The sequence below is a fragment of the Salminus brasiliensis genome, chromosome 5 (assembly GCF_030463535.1).
Source record: "Salminus brasiliensis chromosome 5, fSalBra1.hap2, whole genome shotgun sequence".
Lineage (NCBI taxonomy): Eukaryota > Metazoa > Chordata > Actinopteri > Characiformes > Bryconidae > Salminus > Salminus brasiliensis.
The window spans coordinates 43,423,933-43,436,838 of NC_132882.1; the positions used below are offsets into that span (position 1 = coordinate 43,423,933).

Sequence of the window (12,906 nt, forward strand, 5' to 3'; positions counted from 1 at the left end):
CACGTTTAAAACACAAGGCATTCTGGGTATTCATTTTATTTAGCTTTTTTTTGTAAACCCAATTTACCTCCTCAGTTTTTGGATAGTTGATTACCCAACCTAGTCATTAGAACTCTCCCCTATTACAGGTAATGCTCCAGACACTGGGAGGGTGAAGACTGACACATGCCTCCGACAATGCAACGTCACAGGGCAACCGACACGCCTGGAGGAAGGTGCCGGGTACCAAACGCTGATGCATCGGCTAGCAGAGGTTAAGGTTAGAATTAGGAGCAGGGTTAGGGTTCTTGTTAGGTTTTGGGTTGAGGTTAAGGTTAGAATTAGGAGCAGGGTTAGGGTTCTTGTTAGGTTTTGGGTTGAGGTTAAGGTTAGAATTAGGAGCAGGGTTAGGGTTCTTACTAGGTTTTGGGTTGAAGTTAAGGTTAGAATTAGGACCAGTGTGAGGGTTCTTACTAGATTTTGGGTTGAGGTTAAGGTTAGAATTAGGACCAGGGTTAGGGTTCTTGTTAGGTTTTGGGTTGAGGTTAAGGTTAGAATTAGGAGCAGGGTTAGGGTTCTTACTAGGTTTTGGGTTGAAGTTAAGGTTAGAATTAGGACCAGGGTGAGGGTTCTTACTAGATTTTGGGTTGAGGTTAAGGTTAGAATTAGGACCAGGGTTAGGGTTCTTACTAGGTTTTGGGTTGAGGTTAAGGTTAGAATTAGGACCAGGGTTAGGGTTCTTGTTAGGTTTTGGGTTGAAGTTAAGGTTAGAATTAGGACCAGGGTGAGGGTTCTTACTAGATTTTGGGTTGAGGTTAAGGTTAGAATTAGGACCAGGGTTAGGGTTCTTGTTAGGTTTTGGGTTGAGGTTAAGGTTAGAATTAGGAGCAGGGTTAGGGTTCTTACTAGGTTTTGGGTTGAAGTTAAGGTTAGAATTAGGACCAGGGTGAGGGTTCTTACTAGATTTTGGGTTGAGGTTAAGGTTAGAATTAGGACCAGGGTTAGGGTTCTTACTAGGTTTTGGGTTGAGGTTAAGGTTAGAATTAGGACCAGGGTTAGGGTTCTTGTTAGGTTTTGGATTGAGGTTAAGGTTAGAATTAGGACCAGGATGAGGGTTCTTACTAGATTTTGGGTTGAGGTTAAGGTTAGAATTAGGACCAGGATGAGGGTTCTTACTAGATTTTGGGTTGAGGTTAAGGTTAGAATTAGGACCAGGATGAGGGTTCTTACTAGATTTTGGGTTGAGGTTAAGGTTAGAATTAGGACCAGGATGAGGGTTCTTACTAGATTTTGGGTTGAGGTTAAGGTTAGAATTAGGACCAGGGTTATGGTTCTTGTTAGGTTTTGGGTTGAGGTTAAGGTTAGAATTAGGAGCAGGGTTAGGGTTCTTACTAGATTTTGGGTTGAGGTTAAGGTTAGAATTAGGACCAGGATGAGGGTTCTTACTAGATTTTGGGTTGAGGTTAAGGTTAGAATTAGGACCAGGATGAGGGTTCTTACTAGATTTTGGGTTGAGGTTAAGGTTAGAATTAGGACCAGGGTTAGGGTTCTTGTTAGGTTTTGGGTTGAAGTTAAGGTTAGAATTAGGAGCAGGGTTAGGGTTCTTACTAGGTTTTGGGTTGAGGTTAAGGTTAGAATTAGGAGCAGGGTTAGGATTCTTACTAGGTTTTGGGTTGAAGTTAAGGTTAGAATTAGGACCAGGGTTAGGGTTGGATTGGTTGCATTTTCATGCTTGACAGGGTCCATCAAGCTCAACCCTACCACTCCGCCACACATAACAGATAAAATAAACTGCATTCTATGAACATTTTTACATTATTAATAAAGAAAGTGATACACTATTTGGACTAAAGTATTGGGACAACTGCTCACTCATTAAAAAGTGCTGTTAGAAATTGATTGCATTCAGCAACAATTACATTAGTGAGGTCAGGATCCCAAAACTATTGGATGGAGCACCAAGCATCATTCCAGAGAACACAGTTCTTCTACAGCTCAATGCTGGGGGGCTTTATAACCCTCTAGTCCACACCTGGAATTAGTCATGGTGCCAATAGGTTCATGTTAATCTGCTGCACTGCACATCTGCGACAGCAATGGGTGCACTTCAAAGTGGATTGATGCATTCCTTTGGAAGGGTGTCCACAAATATTTGGACATAGGGTATATTTCAAATGAACTGATGTGTTGTTGTTGTTATTTACCACCCCGTAACACTCCCATGTCTGAATATAAAGGATATTGTAAATAAGGATTTTATGCCTGGTGGGAAAGAGAGGTTGCTCTTGCGTGAATATGGTAACCGTTTCATAGAATGACTCATTTATCACTTATATTATTGCACCACAACTTGATCTCACACCTTTGAAAGGTGGTCTACATGAGTTAGAATAGAGAAATCACCAAACCACACTGAACACCACAACTAGAGCTTTGTAGGACGGCTAGTATTATATGCTCAAAACAACACTTATATCCATATTTCCAAATACGTCACCGTTATTTACCCCCATTAAAGCATGGTGACAGCCACATGAACTCACTTCTGTTCTGGAAAACATAGAACCCAATGGCATACCTCTGTCTGGAGCGGACGACAGGACGAGGCCCTGATGAACACAAGCCAGTACAAAACAAAGAGAACAGGTCCTCATATTTCAGAATTTCTAATAGAAATACAAACACAGAAGCGAGTGGATATCACCCGGTACCGGGCTGGGCTGTACAGTGTGTGTGTGTGCGCATGTGTGTGTGTGAGCATTTCTGCGTCAAAATGTGAAATTTGTAACCACAGTAAGCCAGGGCAGGACAAACTCTTGACAGCGAGCAAGATAAGTGTGACAGCTAGGACGCACAGCATGTGGATATTGCATTGCCCGAGCATGACCAGTTATGCCCACACACTTGCACAGGAAAACAACAGCACTAATGCAAGGCGTTGATAAATAGACGGAACTGTACACACACACACACACACACACACACACACACACGCTGAACTACACATCCATTGTTCATAGGAAGTGCCTCACAGTAGTTCCTTTTGAGTCTGCTCTTGCAGAAGTTCATATGGACACACACTGCCCAAACAATGGAGACAAATAAAGGCCCAAACGCCACAGAAATCCCATACGGTCGAGCTGCTGCTTCAGTTCCATGTAGCCCAGGTCATTTTTTGCTTTTGTTAATATATACAACCTCTCTACTGTCTTTAATAATTCAGCATTTTGCTCTTCCAGACAGGAGCCACTTGGCCTTTTTTAAGTCCACCTGGTTGGAAAGGAAAAGCCACTGTCAGGTCCTCTGGTTTCAGTCCTGTTTTTAACAAGCCCTCACTCAATGCCTCCTTACAGACTGTTCTACTGCCTCATTACTTCGAGCTAAGTTTGTAAGCACAAGGGGTGGTCGTAAGCACACAGGGGTTGACATCCCGTCCAAGCAACCCAGGATGCTCCTTATGTAGCTGCTTGAGAGCGTGTAACAATGGTAACTCTTCGCCAGTGCACTGCAATTCCACAGGATTAAATATGAAGGTTCTTCATAACCGTATTTCCTTTAAGGCCCGCTGCTCTGCCCATCTGAAAACACCCTGAAACACTGGCTTCCCTCCACTGTACCGCCGACAAACCCGAGCAATCACGTCCAAGCTGCAGCATCTCAGTTTACCACAGTTCCCTCCATCCATTAAACATCTGCACTACTATATGGTTCAATTGGTTAATTTGTACTACTGCGATACTGAATTTGATCAGCACCAGCAAGCACTACTACTAAAATACAAGAGACTTTCCCTTATTAATAGAATAATAGTCCTAATATTAGAGTATTATTATTTTTATTGTTATTATTACATAACATTTACCCAACTGTTCGGTTTAAAGCTTGGCTTGGCTGTTTAGTCTGACATTAGATTATTTAAGTACAGCATGAAAGTCATTAGCAAGCTTGGGGACTGAACCGAGCGGACTTTTATCTGCAGTAAAAAAAAAAAAATGTGTACGCGACTGTGTATGTGTGTGTGTGTGTGTGTGTATGTGTGCTGGGGGAGGGATAAGCAAGTAAGAATGATAATTTAAGGGCTCATAATCTGAGCTGGTCTCTAGCTCCTGGGCTAAATGTCTTTACATCCCTATAAATGTCTTTAATTAAAGCTAACAGAGTTATCACGGCCGCCGAGCGCTCGTACCGTACCAGCTTCTAATTACCTCTGAGCTGACCAGAGGGGGAGAGTGAGAGAAACAGAAGATGAAAGTGGAGGGAAAGAAGGGGGTTGAAGGAGATGGAGAGGTGAGGGAGAAAGGGAGGGGAAGCAACGAAGTAGGACAAGCGCAGCTGCATCAGTCTGTACTTATCTGCTATGATTTTTGGAAATTAAAATCAGTAGTAAATGGTCAGCAGTGAGTAATCCTCAGGGCCTTCGGACTTAGTGCCCTAATCATTCCTGGGAATTAAACTGTCCCCCCCGACAGGGCAAAAAATGATTACAAACTTCTAGTACCAAAGAAAAGCCCCTCCAGTTTGTATAGAAGTCCCTGTAGTTACTGAATAATACGCCTTAGTGTGTAATAAGCCTCCTTCTGCATTAAGGGGTTAAACTCTGCAGGTCCTACAGTACAGTACAAAAGTCTAATTCCACTTTTATTACTGTCCAATCAGTTGTCTTAGTGGAATCTAGGTAGATACAGCTAAACAAGCTACTCCAATTGGGTAGGACTTCAGTGGTAGTGCTGAAGGCCAATGTGTCAGATTAGCCATTAATCATAATCAGAAACCGACCCTGATTTCCACCTGAGGTAAAACACCTAAGGTCTGTTACAAGCTATTGATGTTGGTGTTTAATGTAGACTAGGCAAAGAATAGGCAAGTGCTTTGCTGCTAGCATAGAGCTAACATACTAATTGAGGCCCACAGGAGGACTTATGGACATATGTCCTGAAAAATGTTGTTTTTTGGTCATGAATGAAAAATCTTGAGGCATTTTTTTTATGTAAAAACCCATACTTTTGGCAATCTGAGTGACTCAGTGGTCTAGTGTGCTGCTACTATGCAGTGTGTGTGTGGGGGGGGGCAGTGCCCCTCTCAAGCTAGAAAGCAATCAGACCCTCTAACATAACCACTGGCCCTATACTGGCCCCCCAAGCTAAAATGGTCTTGAACCGCCACTGCTACTATTGCCCAGGGGTGGCAAGTTCAAATCCTAAGCCATCAGCAGCCGGACTCAAAGAGGGCACAATTGGCTGTGCTCTCTCCCTTTATCACTTTTAAAGCAATGTCGGGCGAGGGGTTTGTTAGCTGGTGCGGTGGAGCTGGGGCCCTGATGCTTTTTTCTCTGAGCGTGTCGGCTGCCCAATGATGCCTTTTTGGTGGCAGGTCGAAAATAGGCAGTGGCTGGCTTTGCATCATTTGTTAGTGCTAGGGGCAGCTTTGAACTGGTGGGTTAATTGCCAGTACAAAAAAAATCAATATTGTTTTTATTAGGGGTGTAAAAGTGATGTAATGCTATGATGGCGATGATTCAGAACTTGAATTTGGACTGTGAGAACATGTTGGCATTGAATATTGGTTTGGTTTCATTGAAATTTGCCACTTCTTAGTAATAAAAGTGCTGAGATTGTGAGATTTGAGAACTCAGCATAGGTTACTTAGGTCACTTAATGAGCGGTGTGGTATCTTGTATTAGCACATCAAGCGCCAGTTCACTATATATATGCTAACTATGCATGTAGCATCTCAAGAACAGCAAGAGTGGCAACAATGACTTTATATTTTATTCATTAGATGGGTCCTTTTATACGTTTCTAAAGAGCTTAAGGACGCAAGGTATAAAAACAGACCTAGGACAGACTTCAAAATGCTACCAATCAAGACACATCAAGTAGATTCCAACAACAATGGGCTACCATGTTTTCCCCACATCCATGCGAACACCGAAGCAGCAGACGTGACAGGATGGCTTCAGAAAGCCGTAGCCGTCAGGGGCTGAAAAAACAAATGAAGAAGGAAGCTGCTGACAGTGAGAGGAAACAGATGTAGGTAGACTTGTTGTATCGCTCATACAAGTAATCATTAGGGTCTTGAGCACAATTCCTAGTTTGTTGCTAGACAGAATTCATAGGGTAATCTGAAATGGCTCCATGCTTCCTATGTAGTGTACTTCGTAGGGCCATTAAATGTTTTTTTACTTTCCGGCAATGGTCAAAATCTGTACCAAGAGCCCGTCAAGCTTTGCGTACGCCCACCATCCCCTAAGGTCCCAGGCCCTGAGGACCATCTCTTTCAAGAGCTTTGGTTTTGTTGACATTACAGCACAGTGTCTATATCTGACTGTTGAGCATTGTGCAGCTTTTATTTCTAGGCATCAGTACTGATGTTTGTATTTGGCAAGTTATGCAATATATAGACAAAAGTATCGGGACACACCCCTAATCATAAATTCAGGTGTTTCCTTCAGTCCCATTGCGCCTCAAGTGTACAAAATGCATGTCTCCCTTTTCTCACATTAGTGAAAGACTGCAACAACAACAACAACAACAACAAGTCAGTGGAAGCATTTAGGAGGAACAGCTCACAGAGAGCAGCTCAGCCACCGAGTGTCTCAATAACTGCAAAGCTCCAGACCTGCTGCTGCTGTTAGAGCTGCAAAGACAGACCAACTCTATGTTAAAGCCTTTCTCACCAGGAAGAACCAGATGTCTCCCTCTTGGTGGCTGTAATAGAGCATCATTTTGAAGAAGATCAATGACTCACAGTAAGAGCGGTAAAGTACAGCCTCCAAACATGGTGGAGGTAGTTTCACACACTGTTACAGCTCACAGTGAGAGCTGGCCAGGTTGAAGTACAGCTTCCAAACATGGTGGAGGTTGTTTCACACACTGCCTTTAGTGCCTACAGTGAATCATTCATTAATAGTGTAGTAAAGTCCTTTCCTATTTGAATTGTTATGAGGTCAGAGATGTACACCCCTGATGTTGTTGTGCCCACTTTTGAATGGTCACGGAGGAGAAGAGATGGAGCGAAGGACACGTTTTATGTTGTGATGGGCTGGAGGAAGAGCAGGCCGCACAGAAGAGATTATTGAAATGGAGCTGTGTTCCCATGGCTGTTCCGGTAATCAGCAAAGCTGCCAGCGCTCAATTTCAGCGAGGTTCCGCGGAGCTTAGGCTGGCAGGTAGAGAGCACCACCTCCGTCATCAGCTTAATCATGGGCTCTCACACACACACACACACAAGGTTGCTAGTTAAAAAAAGGTGTCCCCTCTTCCATCAGCTGAGCAAATTGCCAATAGATGAGATTTTGATATGGAAAATAATGACGTCTCCCCGGCCTCTCGGGAAAACATTAAACTCAAGATGAAGAAATCTAAAGATTCTGCAAGAAGCCGCAGCGTCTCCTGCTAGGACAGCGTTGTTTATCTGTGTAACCTGAGCACTTTCTTGGCAATTATCTCAGCAGTTCTTTAGCGACACTTGTGTTATGCTCAGTTAGGACAACATGCACTAGGTATAACCTTAAACATTCACTTAAACATTTAAAATGACATTATGACTAACTCAAATTACTTTGTATGAAAATAATTATCTGCTTCAACTTCACATTTGTAAACCTATAGTGTTGTCTGTCTCAAAGTAAATTTAAAGCTTCTCTTTATATATCTAAAAATAAGTCATACATCTATTTACATACTAATCTACTTCTCTGGGTATATACCTGTCTATTTACCCATATCTTTATCTCAGCACTTACATTAGTAATTATCTACTTATCCGTCTACTTATCTGAGTATCTATTTGTCTATATATCTTTTTACCAAAGAATTCTACCAAAGTATCCATCTATCTACTTACTCATCTTACTCATCGATCTCGGGGCAGTGGTGGCTCAGCGGTTAGAGCGCCGGGATATTGATAACAGGGTTGTGGGTTCGATTCCCGGGCTCGGCAAGCTGCCACTGTTGGGCCCTTGAGCAAGGCCCTTTACCCTCTCTGCTCCCTGGGCGCTGGAGTTGGCTGCCCACCGCGTGTGTGTGTGTGTGTGTGTGTACTCACTGCCCCCAACATGTGAGTGTGTGTTCACTACCAGACTGTACAGTCCACAGTGACAAATACATGCACTTTTTTTTACCTTTTTATCTGTCAATCCTACTTATTAATCTACTTACCTAATACCTATTTATCTAGCAATATATTTGACAAATAGTCAACTATCTATCTACTTATCTATCCATCATTCTGTCTAACTATCTATCTATCCATTTATCTACTCACCATTCTATATATCTATCTAGCAATATATTTACCAAATAGTTGACCTATCTCTATCTATCTATCCTATTTCTCTGTGTATTTACTCACCATTCTATCTAGCAATCTATTTTTTTTACCAAAGAATCTATCTATCTATCTATCTATCTATCTACCAAATAATTGCTCTATCTTTTTTACCAAAGTATCTATCTGTCAATCCTACTTATTAATCCACTTACCTAATACCTATTTATCTAGCAATATATTTGCCAAATAGTCAACTATCTATCTACTTATCTCTATCTATGTATCTATCTACTTACCCATCCATCCTTCTGTCTATCTATCTATTTATCCATATATCTACTCACCATTCTGTCTATCTATCTATCAATATATTTACCAAATAGTTGACCTATCTCTATCTATTCTATTTCTTTGTCTATTTACTCAACATTCTATCTATCTAGCAATCAATTTCTCTATCCAGCTCAGAGCATCTACTTACCAAAGTATCTATCTATCTATTTATCTACTTACCCATATATTTATTTATCTATCCACGTATCCATCTATTTATCTATATGTCTACTTACCTACCTACCTACCTACCTACCTATCTATCTATCTATCTATCTGTCTATATATCTATCTATCTATCTATCTATCTATCTGTCTATCTGTCTATATATCTATCTATCTGTCTATCTATCTATCTGTCTATCTATCCATCTATCTAAGATAAGATAAGATAATCCTATTACTCCCGTAGTGGGGAAATTCACAGTGTCACAGCAGCAAAGGGATAGCCAGACACTCAGATGCAAAACGTAGATTCCCATTTATAAGATTCCCAACATATACACAATATAAATAATAGAAGTAAAAAACTTCCAAAATAATTATAAATAATTATTATAAAACAACTATATACCAACTAATTGATCTATCTACTTACCAAAGTATCTATCTATCTATTTATATACCAAAGAATTGATTGACCAAAGAATGTTCAATGCAGCTCTGCGAGTTTGAGCTTTGGTTCCTCTTTCAACACCTGGCTGTGATGAGGACAACAATAAAACCTGACATGACTTGGCTGTCGAATAGGAGCATTAAAGCAATGGCCAACAACAATCACACCTACTCCCACCCCTTACCTCGAATACAGTAAATCAGCCAAGTCTGCCAAGCCTGAAGTTTCCCTATTTCGTTTTGTACTGGAGCTACGAGGCTAATGTTGCTTACAAGTAATGAAAGCTTATAGCTGACCAGTCAGCATGCACCTTCATCATACACTTGCTTCTAACAGACTTGTTTATGCAAAACTATTAGAGGTGACTTAATTTGACGTAGTTTGAGGCAGGTCTGTGAGCATTTTGGCATGCAGTTTGCATGCTAATTGCTGTGCATAAGCTTTCACTACTAGTTAGCTACATCAGCCTCTTAGCTTTAGTGCAGATTTCAGACATCAAACATGTCTTGACGTGGGGAGATGACCTGTCTATTTGATTTTTGCCCAAACTATCACTTTAACTACATACAACTGTCTTAATGACTTGACACTCTAAGCATACTACAAGCCCACCATGTTTGCAAGGCCCTCTCTTTTCTCACGGCCACTGGTTTTCAGATTCAAATGGACTGGGTCAGTCCTCTGTAGTTCATGGCACGACTACAGAGGAGAACCAGGCCTGTTTTGAATGCAGCAGCATTCATAGCTCCTCACAGTTATTTATTCAGCAAATTGCTCACAGGTGTTCTCCAAAGAGGAGCATGTTGCCAGTAGATATGAGGCAGAAATGAGGAGATGTGGGGCGATAACTCGCAGAGATCGAGTGATGGGGCTGTTTGTATGTAGATGCAGGTGCAGCAGGCAGGGGGCACTGTTGATTGTGCATGCACCACACGCATCCATTACATCCAACACAGTTCTGAAAAGGGTCTGGAAAAACAGGAGATCAGCATGTACATTCATCAGCCGTGCAATTTTGACTCTGACATGTCGGGGCAGGGGGTGGGGGTGGGGGGTGGGGTACCGGTAAAAGGCAACAGCCTACATATCTACATGATCTCTATCTAAATCTTAATATTCAAATTGTGAAGCAATTGCGTGCGAATGATCTGCAAAGCGAACCACATGCTTGTTTTTCTGGTTTATGGTGGCTCTTGTCAAGGGGGTAGATATACAAGGCATATACAAGCTAACAGTCAGTTCTTGAAGGTGACGGAGGTGTTAAAGAAGGAACAAATCATTCTGAGCCACTTTGACAAGAACTAAGTGGGTCAGAACATCTCCAAAACATCATCAGGATGTTCCTGGTATGCAGTGGTCAGTACTTGTCAAAAGTGCTTCAAGGAAGGGCAACCGGTAACCCAGCCACAGGGCCATGGGCGCCCAAGGCTTATCGATGACCGTGGTTGGTCCTGCCTCACAACGTACAGGACTTGAAGATCTTGACGCCCGATACCACAGCCACAGACATCTTCAGAGGTCTTGTTGAGTCTCCCTGTCAGAGGTCTTGTTTCGGCGGGACAAGGTGGACCTGCATAAGACCACAGAAGATGTTACTCATTCATTCTGGAGCATTTCTACTGTCATATTCAAAGAATGGGCCCCACAATACTCCATTAGAGCCCCTCTCAGGCACAGGCCCTTAGATAGATGGATGCACTAAAGCTAAGCATGGAGCCTGGATCCCAAAATATGACCTCTACAAGCTTTATTACCACACTCCAGAGCAAATTTACTTTTGGTTTGGCAGGTATTTAGGCAGCTACTGTGAGAAGATGTGAGTCAGGTGTAACCTGAGAAGGCTGTGAGGTAACACACATACACACACACGTCAAGCAGACCTTTAAAACACCCCTCCCTCCCGCTGTATCGCTGTTTATGGAGTAGCTGATAACATTAGAACCACTGGCTGTTTTGACAGTTCGCTTAAGGAAGTCCCTGAACGTCGCCGGCCAGGCTTTTCGGTGATTTTATGGGCGTGACGTTGAATGACATCACATGGGTACGGCCAGGAGGCGGTGAGCGTGTATGTGTGTGAGTTTCGGTACACGGTTCAGTCTCATACACACACTCACACACACACACACACACACACTCACTCTATCGGCGAAGAGGAGGCAGGCGGCTGAGCGTTAGTCTCAAGCTCAGGCTAAGAGAAGAGTGCGATCCTCCGCTGCGTTCAGCCCAGTATCCCAGCGCGGTTCTCTACTGGAAGCCAAGGACGAGGAAAGTCACTAGTGATCTGCTGAAGTTCCTGCCGAACAGGGAGCCGAGAAGTGGATCCAAGTAGCTGGTAGCTGGTAGCTACTTTCATGGACACCTGTTTTTAAGCCTGAACTGCTGCTCCAGTGCTAAAATTGTATTAATAATAATAACAAATCGGTGTTTTTCCGAGAAGATAAGGACTATCAGATCGCCACCATGGTGCGGGGTTCTCCTCTCAGCTCTCTGGGACTCCTGAGCTCCGTCTTTTTCCTTCTCCTTCAAGGTAAGGATGTCAGAACTCGACCCAAAACATGGAAAACGGCTCGATTTGGACGCGTTGAGGTCTTATTATATCTCTGAAGTTTGGGCTTTGCTGTGGGTTTCGGTACCCAGTATCAGTAGGTAGCTAGAGATAGCTAGTTAGCTGGATCCCAATACTAGTGAATGTAGCTAGTACTAGTTTCTGTTCGACACAGAAACAGTTGGATTAACTTGACTTGGATTAATTAGCTACATTTTCATTAGCGTTTATTAATTCGCTTTAATTATTCTTGTCACGTTAATAAATGTTCATATTTGTGTGTGTGTATGTATATATATATATATATATAAATAATAAATAATAAATGTATTTCGCCACTCTCGGTTCGACCTGCTCGGTTTCGATGTTCGCCATTCCCCCCCCTCCCACCTCCACCACCTCCACCACCACTCAGCCTGAGGTGTGGCCAGGCAAGGTATTTCTCCGTGAAGGTGTCGGCAGGTGTAGCCATTCTCTGAAATTCACCAAGCTATCCTTTACTCGTCCTCGGTTGTCCTCCTTCTCCTCGTTCCTCCTTCACTTCGTGTTCTCTCCACTCGGTCGTGGGAACCCTCGGTGGTTTGTTAGCCGAGGCTGAAGCAGCGCTCGAGAGTGCAACAGGGTGTCGACCGTTAACATTTGAATTTTAACGGATTAATTTTTTAAAAAAATACGTTCAAATTCCAGTCAGAGATTTAGCTTAAGCTAACGTCGGCTAACGCGGTGATATTGACACTAAAACAACTACCTTAACGTCTAAAGTTGGAGAAATATTCGATATTTTATCGAATAAATCCGTTTAATCGATTCGACCAATTCGTGAAAGTCGAGATATGATCTAAGAAATACGATAAATCTAAGCTGTTCCCTCAGTCGTGGTCATACCTTGGTAGTTATGGATTCTTTCCAGTCACTAAATGCCCCTAATGTGGGAAAATGCTAGCTAGCTAGCAATTTTAGCTACAGTTTAGTTTATTTCATATTCTAGGCATTATAATATTTCATATTCCAAGTATGTACTTAAGTATTTTAGTATTCTAAGCTACTACCTACAAAAATTTACTATAGTTGTATAGTATATTGGTTTTTATATATCAAAAAGTTTAGTTTACATGATTATCTATGATTTTTCAATATGTTTACTGTAGCTAGTGATTACGAG

General features: G+C 42.2%; 1 protein-coding gene across 2 annotated transcripts in view; it reads left to right on the top strand.

The window, feature by feature from the left end:
* Window positions 1–11,315: 11,315 nt before the first annotated feature.
* The window catches only part of LOC140556522 (poliovirus receptor), an 83,333-nt gene continuing 81,742 nt past the window's right edge, over window positions 11,316–12,906 (top strand). For both annotated transcript variants that reach the window (XM_072680535.1, XM_072680534.1), the window contains exon 1: window positions 11,316–11,726. In XM_072680535.1, coding sequence (XP_072536636.1) covers window positions 11,660–11,726 — 67 coding nt within the window. In that variant the 5' untranslated portion in view covers window positions 11,316–11,659. The remainder of the gene's footprint in view (window positions 11,727–12,906) is intronic.